At 41.6% G+C, this 24,666-nt stretch overlaps 1 protein-coding gene across 2 annotated transcripts in view; it reads right to left on the reverse strand.

The window, feature by feature from the left end:
- ZNF608 (zinc finger protein 608) overlaps positions 1-24,666 on the reverse strand; it is a gene marked incomplete at both ends in the record, with an annotated part of 101,781 nt that overhangs the window by 33,741 nt on the left and 43,374 nt on the right. For both annotated transcript variants that reach the window (XM_084252871.1, XM_084252870.1), the window contains one exon: positions 21,041-21,296. In XM_084252871.1, coding sequence (XP_084108997.1) covers positions 21,041-21,296 — 256 coding nt within the window. The remainder of the gene's footprint in view (positions 1-21,040; positions 21,297-24,666) is intronic.

The following is a 24,666-nucleotide window of genomic DNA, read 5'->3' on the forward strand; positions in this document are numbered from 1 at the left end:
ATAAGACAGTAGAAGTCTGCAAGCCACTGTTCTCTCATTAGCAAACCATGCAAACGTCTAAGAAAATGCACTCACGACCATAAAAAAATAATAAGTGGAATATTTACAGGATGAGGGCCTTGTCCTCCCAATTTGCTTGATCATAAAAACCATCTGTGGAGCTTAGGGTTCCCCAACCATTGCTCTGGAGATTCTAGAGTCGGGTCCAGGAATCTGCCCATTTGTAAGTATACCCTAGAAATAGTATTGTCAGGCAGAGCTGTGCAGAACTCTCTATGGGTCTAGCACTGCACTCAAGGAGCCCACAGTTGAGTACAGTGGGTCAAAACCTGCTGCATATTAGAAGTGCCCGCGTGGTCTTTAAAAAATCCCAGCGCCTAGGGCCTCCCTAGTGGTACAAGGGATTAAGCACTGCACTATGAAGCAATTCGCAGCCTCTACAGCATGAGTTCGATCCCCGGCCAGCCAGGGAGCTAGCCACATGGTGCAGCAGACCTCTCCTGACTCACTGCTGCTCCCCTCAGCAGTGTATTTCAGTTAGTCTGCCTGGTCTATTCCCCACTCTATCTCTGGTGACACCTCTCTCTCTCTCTCTCTCTCTCTCTCTCTCTCTCTCTCTCTCACACACACACACACACACACACACACACACACACACCCGCCACATCTCTGGCCTGTACCCCAGCTCTTGTATGCATAGATAAATAAATCTTTAAAAAAAAAAATCCCAGCGCCCATTCCAATTCAAAGTAGAGACTGGGGTAGGGGGCAGGGAGGAGAGGAGAGAAGAAGTTGAAGCATCCGAATTGGTGTGACTTTCTCAGCTGACTGGAGTAAACAGCCAGGTTGGTGAAGTAACCATGAGTTCTAGTTTCCAGGTTCTCAGCCCTGACTGCTGGTCAGAATAACCTGCAGGAAATTACAGCTAACAAAAAGCAGAATGCTTAGACTTCCCCTAGGGACCTGAGACTGGAGCCGTGGCACGTTTCCAAAGTTCCCAAGATGATTTTAATGTGTAGTCTGGATTGAGAAGATGAGGTCTGCCAGGTTCTAAGTCATAAGAACTATTTAAACAATTTAATGTGCTTTTATCCAAACACCCTCTCTCTGCCAAAGACATGACTATTTCTTAAACAGAATAACAAAAACAGAGTCTCCTTTGAAGTAGACTGCAACTTAGCTGGTCAGATAAATAATACACCTACAGGAAAGGACCCTGATTTCCTAAGTGTTGAGAGCAAAATAAAAACGTTCTTAGTAAGTTTCCAGCTAGTGTCAACTTAGCACCTATCATTCAAAAGTGTACAGATTCTTTTTTTAAAAAGATTTATTTATTTATGCATGCATGCAAGAACTGAGGTACAGGCCAGAGATGCGGGGGACAGGATTCACCAGAGACAGAGCGGGGAGCAGAACAGGCAGACTGACTGAAATACACTGCGGAGGGGAGCAGCGGGCAAGACAGGAGAGGTCTGCTGCACCATGTGGGCAGCCACCTGGCCAGCCAAACTTGAGCTTCAGAGGCTGTGAACAGTTTCACAGTGCTGCGTTCAACCCCCTGCGCCACCAGGGAGGCCCAAAAGTGTACAGATTCTTGATTAAAACTGGTGAAGCTAACTTGTGATGGGTTTGAGAGAAAGTTTTCTGGGGACTTCCAACCTGCCTGTTTTTTTGTGGCATGAGAGGGGCGGGGAAGAGAGGGGGAGAGAAGGGGAGAGAGAGTGCTTAATCTTTCAAGACTGTTTCCTATAAGAAAAAAACAACTGCAATGCCAAGTTCCCTTCGACAACCTTCAGGCCTAGTGTGTTCAGCGCCAGTGTATTTAGTGTCACCAACACATTTAATGATACATCTTTTCTACTTTTAAAAAGGCAATTTTATATCTACCAATGGTTTTATACTTACTATATCCATAACCCCATTTCACAGATAAGAAAAAATAAGACCTAATGAGTCTGATAATTTGTTACAAGTCTCTTGTCTCTAGTAGGCTTTATGCTATGAGACTACAGCTCTCCTTTACCTAGAAATACCCTTTCGCTGTCACTTAAGGAAAATTCACACACTGAACCCATGTTTTATGCCCCCTTCCCATGTGCTAAGCACATGTGCTTGATAATAGTAGTGAACTAGGCAGACTCCATGCCTACATGCCACATGAGATGGACAAACAGGTTCTCACCAAGTAACTATACCTTTAGGTTCTGAAAAGAGCTTGAAGAAAATTAATCAGGATGGCTGTTTAGGACTTGACTGGAAAGAAACTAGTTTGGGGATGGGAGTCAAAGTATGTCTTTCTGGGGAGGGTATAGCTGAGCCAAGACCTGAGGCAGATGAACGGGAAGACAAATAAGGTTTATCTGGGCAAAGAGATTAGGCAAAAGCTGCAGGCAGTCAGAGGAGGCTGCAGAGAAATGTTGAGTTCTTTTTATTCAACATCGTAACTCTCAGAAGACATACTTTAAGAGTGGCTCATATTTATGGAGAACTTAGTGTGTTCTTGTCTTCAAAGAAATTGAAGAGATGCCATCGAAGGCCTTAGAGAACGCCCCTGGAGAATGGTAACCAGAACACGTAGTTCAAGTGCAGACAAAGGTAGTCTCTGAGCCAGGAAAGAGAAGGGACTGTTGTACAGGTAAATGAGGCAGTCACTTCTGGTTGGAGTATTTCTTTTCCTGATAATTATCTTTTTGATCTTAAAATTCCATTTGACTCTTCAAGCTGTAGTTTTAACAAACATTAATAAAGTACATTTTGCAGTAGCAAAGACTTTTATCTGGATCAGAATTAAGAGCAGAGACGCAAAGCAACTGATCCTTTATACTGTTATGTAAATATGGGCCTTTCTTTGAAGTGTGTAATTAATGGTCACTTAATAATCTATAGTACCTGAAATATTTTGTGGCATACCCTCTTAGCAAAACAAATCTGAAAGAAAAAAAAAAAATACCAGCATACTGTTTAAAGTAGATTGCTTTGTTTAGAAACTGGCTTAGATACCAGGAGACACATTCAAGAATGTTCAAAGAACGATGTTTGAAATATCAATGAAAAGGCCACAACCCCAAAATCCATGGGCACCAGAAAGGATAATGATGATGAAGTCAACCAACCTGATGCAGCAGTGAAACGAACTAGCACTTAATGTTGAGTGAGAAAAGTTAAGAAAATATACCGTATATGATTTCATTTATATAAAGTTCAAAAACACGCAAAACAGAGTATTTAGGAGTTCAGGGGGAGAAGGTAAAACATGGGGATAAAAACAGGCAATGCAGAGAGGGTTTCGCAGAGTGATGAGCAGGATGTGATGAAGTCGGAGTCACAACCCCGGGTTTTCAAAGGTCCTGCAACAGAGATTTTCAATTTCTTCATCGAGGTGGTAGAAAATATATTTAACTGCCATGTTATTCTTTCTACCTTCCTTATTTATGAAATACTATTTTGTGTCTACTTAACAAATCACATTTGATAGACTCCTTTCCGAAGAATTCCTATCTTCACTCAAACGCCTCTCTGCCTTATTTCACATTTGTATATAAATGTCTTTTTTTTTTTTAAAGCTTAACACCCTTCCTTCCATTTATTCAATATGTTGGCGAACATGCCTGAAGAAAAGGAAAACACCTTAAAACACAGGCACATTGTAGCTGAAAGCAATTTTCCCTAAAAAGCCATGACGTTTTCCTCTACGACAGCACCCGGACTGTAGGTCTCCTGACCTCACTCACACCACACACGGCTCACCACGGTGCACTTTACAGGAAGCCAAGGATTAATTTCCCCAAGCTTCATAGGCAAGAACTTCCAAAATAGGGAAAAATAAAACTATTTCATATCCGTGCAAATCAAAATTCATCGAACAGTGGCAGGCAGCCAACCCAACTATTTCAGGTCTGCTCTCCCATCTGCTTGGCCTGTTAACTGTCGGAAAATACAAGCAAATCACTTCTTCTGCAACTAATTCTCAATAGGGCTCCTAAAAACCAGACTCCATGATGCAACTTTAATAAGACAGAACAGCTTATTATGATCAATAAAGCAAAGCCTTCCAGCAATCGCAGAGCCAAGGCTGGCTCAGATGCCTCTTCGATGGACACAGAGCGTGAACACCATCCTTCCCCAGGACGGCGGGAGGCCCCGGGCCAGGAAAAGCTCAGATAGCAGGAAGCGGCTCTGTCTTGATCCCTTCTACAGATGAACCCAAAGGCTTTCTCATTTTGCTAGATTTTATTAGTCCCAATATATGGTAACTAATTTAGTGCAGGCTCTTAATTCATAAGTGGATCAAATAAAGCCTTACATGGCTTTTGGCAGCTAACACTTACTAAATTATGGTGACTAGAAGTTTGTCCAAATACTGCCCATAAGTCAGTCCCTTCAGCTTGTAAAGTTCAATTAGAGAGTTCTTAGCTTATTGTGTGCCTTTAAAGCTTCAAAGAAGGCATTATTTGTGCACTTTCCACTGCCAAAAAAACGAAGCAGTTCCTAGAATGATGATCCAGGCATTCATTACCAAGAAATTCGAAAACTTCAGCTCTGAGTACCTGAGGGCCTCCATTTTGGAACAAAATCTAAGTGAACTGTGCACGACCTAAATGGATCTAATTAATATGGAAATCTACATAATAATGGAAGTTCTGACCAAGAACACACAAACATAACCACGAACCAGGGTTTCTTTTTCTAAATTCCCCTTGCAAGTACCACTGATAGGTTCCTGTAAATTCAGCTGAAGCAGCATGGGGCTTAACCAGGCACCAGAAAGGACTTTGGGGACCACCAGGCCGACCACCACAGTTGTCCTCTCAGCTCCTATCTGAAACAGGAAGGCAAAAGGAGGGGTAGGCCCCGCCATAGGTCTGAATCTGACCGGCGACTTCTGTGGCTCCACACTAGTTATCTGCTTTCTTTGTTCACTGTCTACTTCAGGCGGGACTAGTGACACCTTGGCCCACACAAAAGGGCATGTACTTTCATTCTGACACCTCCCTTCCTGGCAGGTAAATGACTGGACTGGAGTTCACCTTCCCACGGGAGGTTCTGTGGTTGCCCTCAGATACAAAAACAGATGGGTGTATTTTCCCAAGAGCACCCCATGAAGTCCAAAAAGTCCCCGACAACAAATCTCCATGTCTGTCGGCAGAAGAAGAATCTGGTGCTGCCAGTTCTGTAAACAGCCAGTCTATCCCACCGCCGGGCAGGAGACTTAGATGAAGGAGCAGGAAAACAATTCCACCGTGAGCTACTGCCAGGGAGGCCAAGGCTTTAAATCTCTTGGAAGCTGAAAACAAATTAGCAGCTTTGCCTGCATCAAACCGGCCATCTGAAAAGAGGCTTCTTCTCACTCCAGCATTACAAACTGTGCTCCTGGAAGATAACACTTTCAAGGATATAAAAACGTTTCCTTGAGCTTACTGCCTGTCACCTTATTGACTCGACTGACAGAACAGTGAGAATCCGGCGCCACAAGCTCCCTGTAGTGCTGTGGGGCAGGCAGGAGGCTGGGTAGTTTTTAATGTCCTGGGTTAACCTCGCCTGCTTTTTCTTCACCACCTATCCACCCACCAATCCATCCACCCATCCATTCATTCCTTTATTCATTCATCCAGGTACCATACTCACTGGCAGCCGCCCATATGGTTGGCACTGGGGATACATGTGTGAACCAAATAGAAATCTCTGCCTCAGAATAAGATAACACCTTTTACAGTCTTATCTTCAAGAAGGAAGATAGTTGTCCTTTGTTATTCTAAAGTAGGTGTGTGGGGAGAAAGGGCATCTTTGCAAGCTGACAAGGAAACTTGAAAATACAAGAAACTGTAAGTGCTTCAGTGAAGTGAGCAGAGTACTTCCCTGCCCGGGGTAGGTTCTGCCGCTGTCGGTAACAGGTTTGGGTTGACTGAGGTGTCTTCAATGCACCTGTCCTTTGTATAAGGAGAGTGCTTAGGAGACCTGTCTCAACTTCAGCAGCTTAGTGTGGGTGTTAAAGGGTTGGCCAGCAATCAACGAGTTGAGAGCAGTACTACAAATGCTGAAAGGGATTTGTGGAAAACTTGGTGAACAACTCATATTTAAGTAAAGATCAAAAGAGCAGAATGCAAACCCAGCATAATGATCTGGCCAAGCTGCAGAAGGAAAATAGGTTGCGCTGGGGTTGGGGAGAGCCTATCCATTCCAAAACTATTAAATTTCTTTTGTTTAGATAATCAGTAGCCAAACAATAAAGGCCTTTTGTTGTTTGACTTACAGACCAGTGTTTTCAGTTGCCAAACTTAGAGTGTGTCTGAAAGCCAAGCATAACTAAGCCACATTTGGGAAAAATAGGCCATATAAGCCACGACCTAACAAAATGCACAGATCGAGGAAACTAGGGGAGGGAGGGTGTCAAACCTACGAGGAAAATAGACTCTTTAAGATGGTGTACAAGGGAGAGCCCAGGTTCTTATAGCTCTGCATAAAGCCTGCACTTTCCGCCCAGGATGGGGACAGAACAGAAGACTGCAGAGAGACTGCTTCAAAAGATAAAATATAGAATACTTCATGTATTTCAACAAAGTGAGAAGCAATTTCTAATGCTGGTGTGATAGCTCATAGTCAATGAGTGATGGGTACATAGAATACTAAGCAAACAAAAAACAAGACAATAATTAACTCCAGGGAGAGAGCTGAACGAGAAAGGCAATCACAGCGCATGGCTGTGCTGTGAGCAGCAGATACACAGTCACAACAACATAAATACTGAATAATGATCTTGCCTAACCTTTGTGGTAGGCAGTCTCTAAGCTGACCCCTAAGGACCTTGCTTCAGGTACTCCATACCCTGCATAATGCCCTCCCCCCTTCCAGAGTTAGGGCGGGACTTACTATTAATGAATAGAATAAATGGCATGCGTAATGGGACCTCCTTGCTGACAATGAGTTTCAGAAAGATTGCAGTTCATCTTGGGCTCGCTGGCTCTTAAGAGCTTTCAGGGAATCAAGAGGCCACGTTATGGGCCCTATGGATATGTCATGTGGGACAGCAAAGAATGAAGGCCCTCAGTCCAACAGCCTGTGAGGAATAAAGTCAGCCAACCACCACTTAAGCGAGCTCAGAAGTGGATCTGTAGCCCCAGTCAAGCGTTCAGTTAACTGTGGTTCTGGCTGTACCCTGAGGGCAACCTCATGAGACAACTCGAGGCGGGAGCACCCAGGTAAGCTGCTCCCAGAGGATCCTAGACCCACAGAAACAGAGATGACAAATATTTGCTGTTCTGAGGTACTACATTTGGGAATCATCTGTTACACAACAATAGAGAACTTATAACCACATTGGGAGAATGGGTGGCGGTAAAATATATTTAGGTTGGAGGAGGGGAATAAGAGAGTCAAATCATCACCATCTGTAAGAAGGTAACAGAAAAGACCTAACAATGAAAACAGTACACCAAGAAGTAATCATCTAAACTTATGTTTTTGAAATATGTAGAAAAAGAGCAGCTAAAGAAGTTTAAAGTAATTGCCTCAGGTGAGTAGGAACTGGGTGAAGGGAAAGATGGAGGTAGAAACTGTTATGTTTCTCAGCCTTGTAGAACAACAACAACAAAGGACAAGAAAACTACATCTATGCGTGAACTCTGGTGCATACGGTAAATACACTATTTCGGTTATCATATTGGCATTTTAAGGAGACCATACAGGGTAGAGATAGAGTAGCACTAAAAGTAGTTGGAACTTCTGCTAGTATATTAGAACAAAGGTTTGAAACCTGCTAATCAAACTCTTAGTACTCCACATTTTAGGAATTTTATGAGATAAATTCTTCAATGTGCTCATTTTTCCTTGGAGGGTTATCAGAGGGTAAGAATAAACATCAACCTACTCAAATCAGACTCCACTTTACCTGCATAACCATTAATCATTCAGTAAATGATTCAAATAAATAAAGAGTTCCAGAAATAGATCCATTTTTAGAGGCTGAAGTCATGCATACCTGTTCAACAGAATTTGGCACTAACCCAAAGGGTTATTTAAGGCTCTGTTTGCTAGGAATTTGGCTCAGAATCCTTTAAGTCTGAAATGATTCTGGAAAGAACATTCTAAGATCTTTACACTCCCTGGCAACCCAAATTTCGGGTATCTTCAAGAGATTATGTGCTCCTAACCCTCCCATTAAACACGGGAGGGAAGCCCAGAGCCAAGGAAATACAGCTAGAGAGTAATAAGAAAGTGACAACATTTTACTGCTGATGGCTGGTCTAGTGCTTTTTTCTGCCTCCATTGCACCATATTATCAAGCTTCCCCACAAGTCCAAAGGCATTCTGAACTACAAATATATTCAGTTTCTGCCAAATTTTCAGTGAGCAAGATAATGTCGGCAAAAGCAGAGCAAGCAACAGGAACATGCTAAACAAACTTCATCAGGTTGCTATGTACACACATACATCTTTATGACAAAAGGGGATGGTGGCAAGTGGGAGTTACCATCATTGGTTCACTGGTCACACAGTCTTCCTTTTGCTTTCAACTAGTCTCCCTTTCCTCTTGTAAGACCCATGCACGACAGACAAAGCAAAGTCACAGCAATCACTTCTTGTTTTAATGTGATTTTTCTCTTGGTTTGGCCATCCGTCTTCACTCAAAACAGTTTGTGTTCCAACAGTAACAACTGTAACACCAACAATCCTTGAGGGGGCCTGCCTGGTGGTGCAAGAGGTTAAGACGCAACCTATGAAGCTGTCTGCAGCCACTGCAGCACAAGTTTGCTCCCCTGCCCAGGGAGCTACCCACATGGTGCAGCAGACCTCTCCTGCCTCTCCCGCTGCTCCCCTCAGCAGTGTATTTCAGTCAACCTGCCTGTTCTGTTCCCCACTCTGTCTCAGGTGAATCCTCTCACATGCACCCCATACCTCTGGCCTGTACCCCAGTTCTTGTATGCATAAATAAATCTCAAAAAAAAAAAAAGAATCCTTGAGGATTCTGCAACAATACATTTTTTAAAAACTGTCAAATGGATAGATAATAGGATACTGTAGCCAAAAGGATAAAGGAATACTTTTAATAAAAATATTGGTATTTCTTGATTTGTGCAATCATCTTTCCAGAAGACCTTAATAAACACCATGTTTTGCACGAAACAGAAAACGTCCTTTTGCTAAGTTATCATAGGGGATTATAAAGGCACATAACTTCACGTATGTTTTTTTAGTCAGGTACTGTCTCTCAAGATCGTTTTGACAACCAAATCAAGTACCCCCAAAACAAAAAGAAGTTAATGTGCAATGAAACAAAGACTTTGGCTTCCTTCAAGTAGTTTAAATGTTTTCATTTGGGGTTTATAATCAATCTGATTATGCTCACTGATGGGCCTGGGGCGCCTGATAGCCCTTTGTCATTTTTCATTAATGATCGAATGAAATAAATGGGGGCAATACCACCAAACATTCAACCCTAACAAGCTGAAGCTGCCAAAATTCACAGTATAAAGGAACAACACAAATTTAGGTTCCCTGAAAATACCTTAGTATTTCCCTGCAAACACCAGACCACTCTTTCTGCTTCCCAAGACATGTAAACAATTTACCCTGAGTATCTAGAAGTTAGATAGGAGTGGTCAGGGTGGGAGTCAAACCTAGAAAAAAGAAACTTATCCAAGAGCTGGATCCAACTGTCACCTGTCCTGCCCGCCCCATACCCTCTCCCCCCTCCCTGCATGTGACCTAGCTGCCAGATCTCATTCCCCAGAGGAGGAGCCCAGCATGACCCAGCTCACCTTCCCTTAGAACCTTGAGGTGGCCAGATGCAGGTGAGACACCTACATTCCTCCACCAAGCCATCCCTGAGGCAATGGGAACTCTGGCATCTGATTCTCCTGCAGCCCTCTCTTCATTTCTACCCACCTCATAAATTCCCCACATCTCATTTTCTTCACTTTGAGAAAAGGAGGCTGGTGATGCTAGCCACAGCCTCGAATTCTTAACAATCACACTCAACCTATGTCATGCTTCGTTGAAATTCCTGACTTGGAAATGTGCTACTGCAAGAAATGCAAGCTCAGGAAGACTGGGATGGCTGATATTTATTTTAAGAAGACATTTAACTCCAAATCCAGATATACAGTGAGATGCCCTAGGGGGTGTACACTTCAGGGATTCTCTGGTAACTGACCGCGGATTTTGAGGTAATGCTCTCCTTCTGAATCACTGAAGATTAATGTGCAGTCAATAAAATTTTAAGTAGCTCACTGCCTTCTGCCTCTTTGAACACTGATCCTCTGTTTTCCTAATCCCATTGGGTCATTGGTTCCGCTATCAATTTAGAACTAAACATGGTTTTAGAACTCCTGTGAATGCAATACAGTCTTGTAGTCACCCAACCAAGCAGAGAGCTAATGGAAAAGACAAATTCAACATGGCACCTGTAATTTGCGGAAAAGACAGTCATGTTCCAGTCTATGACCTCCTAAACTTGTTTGCCCTGGAGTATTCAAGGACTTATTTATTTGGACTCAAAGTGTACCTCCCACACTAGCCACTGCAGCCAGCTCAGTTCTAGGTTCAGAGAGTGCCAAGCCAAGGCCCTCAATTCCAATGGTGTTTCTTCCATGATTCCAGCTGCCACCCCCTGTGTGCGTGGCTGGACAAGAAGAACCCTCTCTGTGTACCCTGGAGGTGCGGCTAAGAAACTGCTCACTATGAGCACTGTCTGGAACTGGCTGGCTTTCCATATTTGGAACAGCTACCAGGTCTTCTCATGGAACTGAGGAAAGTGGTAGAAAGCAGCCTTTGTTGGCTCTCTTTAAACAAGTTGGCCCACGCTGCTGCTGCAGTGAAATAAGACACATTAAATGTTCTCAGTCAGCTCTTTCAACTTGACTTACTTCAAAAGTTGTCTGTCAATGTGGGTATCAAGAAGACATCGACATGACAACATACAAACTGTGCAGATGTACGTGTGAGTCCCTGAAGAGCAGGCTGGATGCAAGCTGCCCACTGAGCCAGAAGAACTGCAGCGCTGCCTCTCCGGCACCGGAAGTGGTTGGCCATTTTTTTCTCTTGCGATGAAATATGTAATCAAATATGACATTTGGGGTATTTTTATAAAAATATTTGGTGAATATTAAATTTAAAAAACATTTCACTCTATAAGTTGAATTAAGTTCCCACATTTCAGTCAAAACCTCAAACTGACAAGCAAATGTTTATTTGCCTTTCAGCATATTTTTTAAATAATTGGTTATATTCAGACACACATACATAAATAAACACAGGCTTAAGACTAGGAAAGGCTGATCATTCTAGGTAGAATCTAAGGATTCAGAAAGGAGACACAATAATTTTATTTAGATAATCCAGAATAATCTGTTTCACCACCAGAATAAAAGGGCTAATTATATATATTTTTTAAGATTTATTTATTTATTTATACAAACACTGGGTACAGTCAGAAGCATGGGAGGGTGAGAGAATTCACCAGAGCCAGAGCGGGGAACAGAACAGGCAGACTGACGAAATACACTGGAGGGGAGCAGCGGGCACAGCAGGAGAGGTCTGCACACCATGTGGGACCCTTGCCGGCGGCTGAGGATCGAACTGGTGCTGCGGAGGCTGTGGACAGCTTCGCAGCCCAGCACTCAACAGCTGCGCCACCAGAGGAGGCCCAGGGCTAATTATTGGTGCCCCCCACATCAATGAGAAGTTGATAATGAGACGGTGGTAGCAGAGCAATGTTAAGTTCCTGAGTCAAGTGTTAAATGACAAATGTGTCACGTGTCATGTAAAGCAAAGAGCCACATTTTTAATGCCCAACAACAGAGATACCATGAAAGAGTCTCAAATACATACTGAGTCAGACGGCTAAATTATGAAATGAAATGGATGAGTGTGTATATAATTGCTCAATTTACTATTGAGTTATAAGCAATTATCAAACGAGCAATAAGGGTCTCGCCTACCTCATACCACTTTTTCTCTATCCCCTCTTGGGTCTTCCGACTGTGTTACATCAGACTTTGCGAGATACTCTGTGATTGTGCCCAGGAGCCTAATTCCCCCAACTTTCTTTGCTGAGAATGGCTTTTTGCAACCTGTGATATGCTTTCTCCCATATTATAGCCTATTCTCCTCTTGCCAGGGAAATATCAGCCAAACTTATTGGAGAACAGAAGGGCTGGGGAAGGGTTCATATGGGAATGCTTTGGGAGATATTGCTTTTGAAAACTACCTGGATAGTTCTTCCTCCTGCAGTAGTTACACACAGAGGCAGCCAAGGGAAGAAGCCATGGGAGAAAAGAAATGTTGAAAGCAGGGGGAGGCAGGGCAGGGCTGGGGTGTTCCAGGAAAGAAATCTGCAAACTCCTAGAGTACATCAAGTGGCAAATTACATATTATCAACAAATCATGAGGCACAAAGGTTTTCTATAAAAATCCTGTCCTTCATCCTTCCTAATCCTGAAGGAGCAGAACTCAAAAGAAAGATGTTTGCAGAGACAGAAACACGAGTGGCTTCAATTCCTCCCAGTTCAGAATGGATGCTTGACAGACTAATTTTCTCCCCTGGGTATTTGAATTCCTCATATCTAAAAGTCTTTTTTAACTTCTTTCTCTAGGGGGGAAAAAAAAAACTGTAAGATGTCATTCTAGACACAAGCAGAAGTGAAATCTAAACCTTTCTATCATCCAGAGCAAAGCCCTCGGCCAGGGCAGAGCTGGCCACCTGCTCTTCAGGGAACAGAGCCCACACACTGCTTTCCCTGGCCAAACCATTGTGGGCTTTCACTACAAGGAGAGAGGCTCATTCCTGTGCTAGGGGAGGGCTCTGGGTAGGGGCGTGGCAAGCCATGCACTAGCTTAGGCCTCATCCCTTTTGTCATCAACATCTCATTGAGTCCAAAGCCGGGATGGGTAAGTGAGCCTGCTATGCTCAGCCAGGGCAATGTAAACTGCATGACATTTGGGAAAGCAGTTAAACAGTATGGTTCCAGTGAATTAAAAATGTGATGTCCTTCGACTCAGCAACTCTGTTTCTTGGAAATTAATTCTAGCACAGTAACTTCAAATGCATAAAAGGAGACCAAAAAATCCTCACACACAAAATATTCTCTACAGTGCTTATATTTATATAAGAATGTGAAGGCAATGTAAATGCCCCTCAACAGACAAATTTATATTAAAAGAGATTTTGGTATGTCCATTCCATAGAATATTTTACGCATCAGTGAAAAATGTGTCTTAGAAAGTGTTTTACTAACATCAGAAGTGCTTAAATTATAATGCAAACTTAGAGAAAGCAATAGTCAGTATGCACTGAATCTCAACCATGTTTTTTTACAAAAAAATGAAAGAGGTTAAAAAAAAAAAAAGAAAACCAACAGCTACAGTGGTTGCCTGAATCATATTATTATTATGCCTGATTATTTTTAACCGTTTACTTTATGAGGGTTCTCCCCCACACACACACACACCCATTCTAAAATGGTCATGTATTCATTTTCTCTAACCTGAAAGCTCAAATCTATATTGAGGATATGAAATTATTGAAGAGAAAAGGCACACTAAATATTTTGTTTTTCCTTTCTCTGTGGATATTGGCCCAATAATACCAAGATTGGAAGCTGGAATATAAAAATAGTCAGGAAAAAAACAAGACTGGAAGCTGAAATATAAAAATAGTCAGAAAAAAATCAGTGACAGAGTAGATTTCTGGACCGCCTAGGTGAAATTTAATTTTAAATCAACAGACTCCTGACTGGAATGGGACACCACTCAAACTTAAACATGTATCAAGACCACGAATCTATTTAACATTTCACAAATACGTATGGCACACTTGGTCTGCACCAGGCCCTGGGGATCCAACAGCGAACAAAATCAATGGGTCTGTGCACGTAAGAAGTTTGCAGCACAGTGGGACTGAAAGGAAGGGTTACAGCACATCAACCCAGATGAAGCTACCAAAATCAGAGGCTAGAGCTCAAAAGAATTTCCTATCATTCCTGCTTAAAAATGAAAGCTCCAGTTGTCAAGTCACATGTTATTCCCTCTTTCCAAAGAGCACTTTGTGAAATGAGCAGGAACTTTTTGAGCAGAGCTAGAGAACACCCAGAAGTTAGTGTGAAGGACAAGGGCTTGGGAGTCCAGCTGTGAGTTCAAACCCACACACTAGGTGTGCTTCCTAGCACAGGTGAATACTTTTGTTTAAGTCTCCTTGACTGGAATAGAGAGAATGTTCTGAGGGTTCAAGGAAATCTACCTGGCAGGCACAGCCAACGTAACTTCGGGCACTGAGTAAGTACTCAAGAAATCGATCCTTTTGCTTATCCATGCAAAGGACATGTTTACACATCAAAGCAACAAAGAATAAGGGGAGGACAAAGATGTTAATATGTACAGGGATTCATTTGAGGCAACGAAAAAGATCTAAAATTAATTGTGATAATGGTTGCAGAACTTTGAATAACTAAAAGAAAAACAATGCTGAAATGTACACTTAAAATTGTATCTTTTAAATGGGTGGATTTTATATTATGGGACTCGTATCTCAATAAAGTTTAAAAAATCACATTAAAAAAAAGGTCCAGGGGCCTCCCTGATGGCACAAGGGGTTAAGACGCAACCTGTGAAGCTATCTGCAGCCACTGCAGCACGAGTTCAATGCCCGGCCAGGGAGCTACCCACATAGCGCAGCAGACCTCTCCTGACTCGCCCGCTGCTCCCCTCAGCAGTGTATTTCAGTCAGTCTGCCTGTTCTGTTCCCCGCTCTGTCTCTGGTGAGTCCTCTCACCACCACCACCACCTCCAACCTCTGGCCTGTATCACAGTTCTTATGTGCATAAATAAATAAAATAAATCTTTAAAAAAAAAAAAAGGTCAGTACATTATGCCCAGGTGGGACAACTGCTTTTCTCCATGGCCAACGAGATCACCTGCATCTTGTAATTAAGAAAGTTTTGTTTTAAATGTCTTATACTCTGTATTCATAGAAGAATATGCTTAATTACAATAGCAGCCAACCAAGAGAGAAAACAAAACACCTTTGCACAGTGTTTAAAACTTATTGTTTCATTATTTAACACCTAATGTCACCACTAAAAAATATACATACAAATGACAGGAAAGAACAAATATTTGGTTAAAAATATTAAGCCGAATCCTACCTAACAGCAGCTTATTATTCACACTGACCACAAGTGACGAGAGTATATTATCGTTTTCCCACAAAATATACAATCACTCACCATATCCAAATTTTTGGCTGCATTAACAGGAAAGTCTAAAACAGTCAAGTCCAAGAGTACAATCAGCCCCAGGAAAAAGGCACAGATAAACCTTCCTCTGCTCCCTTCCTTCCTCTCTCTACTCAACCAATTTTATTTCGCGTCCTCCATGTGATGACCCAGCCTCTATTTTCATTTCCTATATTTTTCTGTGAACCTGGAAGCATTGGTTTCATTAATCTTAACAAATCCTGATTTGAGTTTTATAATAAATATCCTTAAAACAATTTAATTATTATTTTTAAAAAATTGCCTACCCTAGTACTCAGAAAAATCAGAAGTAACTAGGATGGTGTAAGGTCCAGCAAACAAATGGAACTGATTTTCTAATTGGGTTCCCTTTTGCCTGTAGACATAGGCAGGACTTGGGTACTCTGGAAGGTGCATCCATTGAGCTGCTACGCCACCGAGAGCGATAAAACTCAATCACCCACACTTTCTGCTGGCGACCACCACTGCAAGATGCCAGGAGAGTGATGATGGGCGAGTGTGCCGCCAATGTGAGTGGCACCAACAGCTCCTTGCAATTTCCGTGGGGTTCATGTTGAGGATGAAGACTGAATCCTTTTTTCTCCATTATCACAGTGATTAAACAGCCATGCTCTCTTGCCAAACTGACATACTACGGCTAATTTATCACCATTTAGCACAGAACTGATGGGAAACATGTACTTTAGACACCTTAAAGCTCCCCATTACAGTGAGGGTCCAATCATCACTGGTTTACCAGGTAGTGGAATGCAGAAGTGAAAGGGGTATCTTACTCCCCTTGTGAGTCAGAGTGTAATTTATAAAATCACTGGGAAATACCTCAATAAATAGTAATATTTCACTTAGGAAAGTATTGTACCAACTGTGTGTTGCGTTACAGAAAATAAAAAAATGAGCCTGTATTAATATTTAATTTCTTCTCCAATCAAAACTTAAAAAGGAAATGTTCTGTGTTTAGTAATAAGATTGATAAATGAATACCACAGAAAAGGAACAACACTACCATATGTGAGATCCATCAGCAATTATGTAGGATCATTTGCCTTTCCATGAATTAGCTTGAAACGCCTTATATTGCAAATTTAAACAGTATCCTCTTTATGACTTTGGAGATGCAGGAGAAGCAGAAGAATATCTCTGGAGGTTTAAAAGAGAATCATTTACTTTTCCAATTAATTACCTTTAAGAATTAAATCCCCAGGATGACTTTTCCTTCCTCGGAAAACACACAGAACATCAGAGGAAGGAACCTATATAAACAAACATTCTTCATCTCACACTAGACATTAAGTTTCTCAATAAAACCATGCTTACTCACGATCATAAGCAGTCACATGAATTACCAGTGACCCTCTGCCAACTCACAATGACTTTCTGAGTACAATCCTTTATTTGCTGCTCTACTAACTTTCTTTAATACTCCATGTTTCTGAACTACATAAAAACACAGAAATGAACTATTGTGTCTGGCTCACCAGAGATACACACAGTAAGGACCACCCCACCATATAAATAAATTAAGAAAAGTGGTGCCCATTAGTGGTTCATTAGGGTTTCAATACTTCTGTGGAATTCATGTTCAGGGTCAAAGTTGGACCCTTATTCTACGACAGGGATTAAACAGCTGCTCACCAGCCACACCACAGCACCTTGAGAGACCAAGTGACTCTGTGAGGTAAACAGGGCCTTTGTCCATTTGTACCTGAGGAAATGAGGCCCTAATATATGTGATTCCTTAAAGGCAGAAGGTCAAGTAGCTTCCAAAGAGTAGGAAAGCTCCTCTTTGCCCTGAAGGCAGTTGGTCTCACCCTTCTTTCCAGGTTAGAAGCTCCTGAAGAGCTTTTTATAAAAGACCAATGTCAGGAGATCTACAAGACCAAGTCAATCCCTGGGAATAGTACCTGGGTATCAGTACGCTTTAAAAGCTCTGCAGGTGATTCAAAGGCACTGAGAACAGTCAGTCAGTTTTCTTTTTCTCACTTCCTTTTCTCTCACTTTGCTTTGCCAATAGGAGTGGAGGGGACAAGACTGACAGAATGGCAGAGGTGTGGTAAATAACACACACACACACACACACACACACACAGCTCAGTAAGACACATGATTAAAAAAAAATTGAAAGGAAAATACTTCTCAAGGGCTAAAAAGCTAAGTTCAACACATATGTATTTATACACACTGCTGTATATGCCTTTTTTTTTTTTATTTTCCCCCCTCCCAAAAAGAGCAAATTTTCAAACAAGTGGCTATACATATGCATGTGTGTCCCAAATGTCAGGAGTGAAATGCTATGGAAATTCTTTCTAACATCTGCCAGTTATTATGCCCCCACATCACTGTTGCTAGGCATTCACCTTGAAGAAGAAAGAGCAGAGCAGAACCACGAAACATCCAAATGCAGTAATAGTTTTTCTCTCCCATTAAGCATGATCTGAAACCCACTAATTATTCCCAGAGGGATGTCTCTCATAATCCTCTGTTCCTGTGCACAATTTGGTTCTTAGGCAACCAGGACTTCAAGTACTGGCAGAAACTGAGGGGCAGGTCTGTGACCAAAAGAACTCTCCTCAAATGAGGAATTCCAAGTCCAAGAAACAATTAAGTATTAAGTGGGGATTTCATAATCCAATCTTGCTGTTCCCCACCTCCATCCAAAGAAATCACATGGACATTTAATACTCTCCAAAGACTGCAGAGAGAAGCTTTTAAATATCCTAGGATCTTACACACACACACACACACACACACACACACACACACACACGAACACATATAATAAATTAGGTTGGTGAAAAACCCTATCAGTTAAACAATACCTTCAAAATGAAAATACCAAGGAAAAGATCTTATTCAACTCAATCTACAGGACATTATTCGAAGGCAACTGATAGTTTGATAAAGTGCTAGATTTGAAGCTCTTTATTAGTGAGACTACACTCGAGAAAACTACTGTGACTCACTTGATCCCTCCTCTGTGCTTAAACCCACCTCTTTCAGCTCTGCCAAACAGCTAGCTCCAAATGCATCTGTTCTGTTTCTCTCTGTTTTTCCCAAAAGGGAAAAAAATTAATGGTCAAATGGGTTTAATTTTTAAATTGGTACAAGGGCTTCAAACATAGTGTGCTGAGGAAAAAAAAAAATGCCAAAGGAACGCTCTTGAAAATGGTTGCACATTAAACACACATCTTGTGACCCAGGCCTGCACAAAGACAAGTTCTTAAATTCTAGGGAGGTCAGAAGTTTAGTTTATTCAGCAAAAATAACTCTATTAACAGCTCCAGCTCCTTCTTGTCACCACAATAAACATCCACACATTCCAAATCCAGGAAAATGTGAGGCAGTAAAAAGAAGGTTGGATTTGCCCAAGGCCCCACTACTTTGCCTGAAAAGCTTCTAAAGCTAATCAGTCCACCATATGAACATCTAGGCACACCCACAGGGATGGGGGAATCACAGCATAAAAGAGCAGGTTGTCAGAGTCAGGAGAACAATTTATTTTTTCAAAGAATGAGGTTGAACTGGTGAGGCTTTCTATATATCACTACCAAACAATCATAATAATGAATAATAGTATGCACTACAAAATACCACTACCACTGTAAAGCCCTTTAAGCATATGCTCAGGCGATCAAAATTCCTTATCAATTCATGTACAGCTACAGTTTCTAAGCACACATTTTCTTCCCCTAAATAATCTCAGATTTTATTAGTGGAGAAAGGTCAAGTCAAAACCCAGTAGATTTCTAAGTGAAAAACAACCCAAGTCTTACAGCTGCTCCAGAACATTTATGGCTAATTTTACAACATCTACCACCCAGTGAGGTCACACTGCAGGAACTAAAGTCTTATCCCATGTTGGAATAAATAAAATTATGACAAGCAATAAACGGATGGGCGCTACTACATAGCTGAGAAATGGAAGGCAGTGCATCACCCAAGCAAGTAAATTATCCACGTCCAAGAAAGTCTTACATTCAAGTTCATGGAAATGAACCTTACTCCTTCCAAGCTTTTTTCAATTCCTGAAAATTGGCACCCAAACCGGTTAAGTGTAACCTTATTGAGATCGATTCGTTTTTCACACCAAGATACCAGTGTGAGACCTTCCTACATCACTTCTCTAGGAAAAAGGGAAGAGAAGGCAAATTGAACATGACCCCCCTAAGAGAGGCATGAGGAAGCCTGCTCCCCACAGTGGACCCCGTGCCTGGAGGGTGTCGGAGCTGGCAAGCTACATGGGAACAGTTTAATTTCTGCTCCTCTCACATCAATGCTCCCCAGTCTGCTGGTGGAGTATTGTTCTGAATGGCTCCCCAGTTAGAAGAACAAAGGGGAGTGGCTCCAAAACCCAGAAAATTCTAAAGTCAAAAGTAAATTTTTACTCTCATTTCTATTTCAGCAAACAAGATCACTCACCACATCTACAGCCTTCATTCCCTTTCTCATGGTCCTTCTTAACACCATTTTTTTTCTTACTGATGCTATTCACACACATTTTTTTTCTCATCTTATAGAAGATATCTTGCAAGAGTATATTTAATGCAATATGCAGAATTCAAAGATTTTTCTAAGAATTTTTACTTTTCTATCTTCAAACAGCTCAATTATATTTTACACCTGTCACCTAATTTTCATCCTCCATGTCTATTCTCTCCTTTCATTCCTCCATTTGTCACTATGCTAAATATTTTCTCGCAATTACTTGCTTGCTACCGATTACTCTAATGCATCACCCTTTCCCATCCACTCAATCTTCTTTGCATGTAATTCACTTTCTCCCTAGGAGCTGCAGTTCTTGCGGTAGCCCTCGGTATGAATGTTGACTGTGAGTCTCAGACCTGCTTGTTAGTTACCCTCATCCTTGCCCTTACTCCCCTGCAAAAAGACCATGATGTCAGCAACTGGCATCTACTTTATCCTTTACCAAGCTAAACTTAAGGGGAAAAACTTTCCCGTTTTCTTCATTTTCTTTTGTTCTACTCTACCCATTCCTCATGGAGCAACACAGCTTTCTCTTTGCTCATTTAATGTAGATTATGTGTTGACCTCGATTAGTGACATTGGCCACCTGAAACACCTGATGATCATGTGCCACAAGATGGGGCCAACCATGGTTTGGGTTGACTATTGATATGGCCTAAGTTCTGCTTTGTATTTCCAATAGCAATGATAGATTGATCCTGATCTCTTTTTCCTGACTAATGGATTGCAAGGACTGCACTTGCCAGATGGCCTGTGGGTTAAGGCGCTAAGAAGGTGCCATATCTCCAAGGGCCACGAAGAGAACCGAGTAACTCGGTGGGGCTCAAGCCTTTGACCTTGCCTTCGTTAGCTCTGAGCACCAACCACTCACAGCCACATCATGGCATTGGCCCTCATGAAATTCAAGAACATTTGCTCAAGTCCGAAGGTAGATATAAATCTCAACAACGCAAAAAACAACCACTTCAAGACATATAGATCGGCTGGGACACCGTGAAGGATCTCTGCCTTCCTAATTTCCACGATGCCTCTTTGGGGAAAAGCTAACCCTCACCCTGGTTCTCACAGGCCTTCCAGGATAGCACTTATAGTGGAAAAACCACTTTTAGGGACACCTGATGTAGCCTGAACGCCAAAGCAACCATGAACAACAGGTCAAACATGGTTCTTGAGTCAACAAAAATCCAGAATGCATACAAACCTCTCTTCTTTCCTTTCTGAAGACCATACAACATATTCCCCTTTCAGGGAGACATAAATACACCAGGGGAGGACAACATGGGGAAATAGATAAAATAAATTGTATTTACCTTCTTCTGTTTCATGCCACACGATCCCTTCCAAATTCACACTGGTCCCGGGTTCACAGGGCCCAAGACACTCTGGCTCTGTCACTACTCCAACTTCACATGTATTGACACCCACGGAACGAGTCCGAACCAAAAGCTGTTCAACCGGTGCTGCAATATTGGATGAAGATGGGGAAAAGTAGGAGGGTAGAATCTGAGGCGTGAGACTGCTGGAAATCGGCGGTGGCGGTGCTGGCACTGTAAACAGGGGGTCAACCTGAAAGACAGACAGGCTTACTGCAGTGGTGCTGCATTCTGTGAGTGCTTTTTAATGCAATCTGTTTACATCACTTCTAGAATATATCCCCATTCCAAATTCCATTTGCAATTATAATATGCTTTGAGGGCTTTAATGGTGCCAAAATATAAAGCAGAATAGAAATGAGCATTTTATTTTTTCATGCCAAACAAGGTAAACACTGGAGCTCCGGCTTCCTGAATTATAGGCAAGGCTTCGATGCCCTTCTAAATTCACTAATGGACAACCATTAGCTTCAGTAGCTGTGAATGAAATGTGCTTGGCAAAATCAAGACTATCTCCCTCTTGGAATGAAATCTTATTTTCAAAATTACAACATTTTCCAAAGAGAAACTCTAACAAACACCACATATGCATCATTGGACACTGAAGCACAGGAGATGGACTAAAATTGTTTTCAAAGTACTTTATAAACCATAATGAATTAAATCACCACTAAAATGTATTAATTTACTCTGCTGAATATATAAAATACATAAACTTGATTACACACACTGAAACACAGAAACTGGATATTATTAGCATGTATTAAACATCAACTCCTAATTAAGTGTTCTGCAAAGTTTAGCAGAATTCATATAAAATGGGGAAATAAACGTGTGCCCAACATTAATAGAACTCAAGTTTTTCCAATGCGCATGACCTTTCAGTGGTTCAAGATCCCTGTGGCGTGTGACCAGGCTTAGCAGTCCTCTTTCTAAATCCAAGAAACAGAAATACAAGATCTTGTACTGCAATTATCTCCTCTGCACCCCTATCCTGAGAAGAGCAGCAAAGGAGTTCTTCACCATGAAAAGTTTAGGAGTCCAGCCACAAGGAAGCTGGTCTCGGCATGGACTAAAGAGGTAAGCCACCAACCAACTCATTCATTCATTCATTCATTCATTCATTCATATGGCCCATTTTAATAACTGTTAAGAATGCTACAGAGGGCCTCCCCGGTGGCGCAGCGGTTGGGCGCTGGGTTGCGAAGCTGCCCGCAGCCTCTGCGGCGCCGGTTCGATCCCTGGCTGCTCCCCGGCCACCGGAGGAGGGTCCCACATGGCGCGCAGACCTCTCCTGCCGCCCGCTGCTCCCCTCAGCAGTGTACTTCGGTCCTTCTGCCTGCTCTGCTCCCCGCTCTGGCTCTGGTGAATTCTCTCACCCTCCCGTGCTTCTGACTGTACCCAGTGCTTGTATAAACAAAAACGAACAAACAAATAAATAAATAAAACATGCCTCTATAAAAAAAAAAAAAAAGAAACCGTAATAAAAAAAAAAAAAAAAAAAAAAAAAAAGAATGCTACAGAATAGCTTTGGCCCTGCTGACGAGTTGTCAAACACGAAAGAGCACAAAGTTCATGAATACCAGGACTCCAAATTACCTATGTCTTCATCTTGAACAATGACACCATCTGAGAATAAGGGACAACACCCAGCATGTTTCATCAGCTGGACTAACAAATCGTGTACATGAAAAGGACACATAGAAGGTGTTCTGCTAAAATGCTACCTCAGTCTATTCACATATTTCCAGTTAACTCTCAGAAGAAATCAACACTTGGCTACAAATGTAATACTCCATAATCTTTCTTGTTTAAAAAAAAAAAAATCACACACCAAGCACGTATTTCAAGATAAGTCATATGAGGAAGTGCCTAGTAAAACAGCTGAAGCAGTCATCTGTGTGGGCTCCTTGTTCATATAACTGGAGGAACTATTTCTACAGTTTGCATTTCACCAAAATGATAAACTGACGTTCACTTGCCTGAGTGATCCAAGATGCACTAGAACAGCCCTTCATCCATCTGCATGTTAAAGAAACTTAATTTCCTGCCCTCAAAGCTGTCATAAAACTTCTTTTGCTCCATACTTTGTTTTTTTCTTTTTATTGTTCTGCATTCCTGATCACAGGGTCCAAGAAAGAAAAGAATTTAATAGCCCCAAACCCCAGGTCTGGTGATTTATGCTTTCGTGTAAATGCACCTTAATGTGGATCAAAGTTCACACTGATAGTTCCTATTTTAAAACTGAACTGACAAATGAAGAAATGGGTTCCGAGGGAGAAATTTAAGGTGTATGGCTGGGGGGATGTCTAAATCTGCCTTGTAGTTTTTATTGCAATTAAAAAAATGGTGTGAGACTACAATCACTTTCCAGAAATTAAAAAAAAAAAAAAAAGCCCAAGGAAAATTATAAACCACCTACTGCACTTTTTTTTTTTTTCATGTTTCCCAACAACCTTTTAATTTGTATAGTTAGTTGTAAATTGGCTGTTTTATGGTGCTCCACATATAAACTGAAAAGACTGATGGGACAATATTCTCAAAATATTCTTTAACCACTTGATCAAAAGCCAACACTAATTCTGAGAGAATAAATATAGCTTCAACAGCGTAAACAAGAAAATGGAATAACACTTAAAAGGTGAGGAGTCTCAGAGGGCATCTGTTCTCTGATTTAAGTGATCAGGACACAATGGGGTGATGTGCACACGAAAACTTAAAGGAAGTCAAAGGGACATAGCATGTAGTTACCAGGATATTGGCCCCAACTCTGACAACTAATTAGCTTGTGAGTTTTGGAGAATCATTTAATCTCAATGATGCTCATTTTCCTCCACAGGAAAATGTATTCTTGGACCTTCTAATATTGATAATAATCCCTATTATAACTCAATCCCTATTTCAACCTCGCTTATGATGATATTATGCATACAGATACACATATACTATTTGGGTTGTTGGTGTAACTCTAAAGATCAAACTTCTAAAGAATTTACATTTGGAGAAATGAAGAACTGGGGGGTGGGGGAAGATGGTATCCTGGGCCTGGGCCTACAAGCAAGCTGACTGTATTTATTTCCCTGACCCAATCCAAATGCAATGGAAAAGTTAGTTGATATTTATAAAAGGGACTTGAGAACCCGATCCCCACAGAGTCTGACTATAAATACAAACATAATCAAAAACAGTTCACCAATATGGTAATAATCTAAAACCCTTAAAGTCAACAGGTAAAAACAATAGGTGATAAAGTTATAAAAGTGGCTCAATCCTTGGACTCAACACGAGTCAATTTCTCTTTTATTTTTTTCCACTACCGCATGGTAGCTCAAAACTGCCATCCCCATAGGCTCAGGGATCATCACTACCAGTGAGAGGAGGAAAAGGAGAGATTTCAGGATTTGGAGTGCAGAACAAGAGCAAAATCCACCCGTGTGGTATTATTGGGAGTCGCTCCCTCCCCCAGAGGTCACCAAACAGAGATTGAGGTGGAGGATTATAGCGACTCGCAGCCATCTTTCATTTGTCGGCTAAAGCTACTTTTAAAGACCTTCCAATTTCTG

Source organism: Talpa europaea (assembly GCF_964194135.1).
Source record: "Talpa europaea genome assembly, chromosome: 13".
Lineage (NCBI taxonomy): Eukaryota > Metazoa > Chordata > Mammalia > Eulipotyphla > Talpidae > Talpa > Talpa europaea.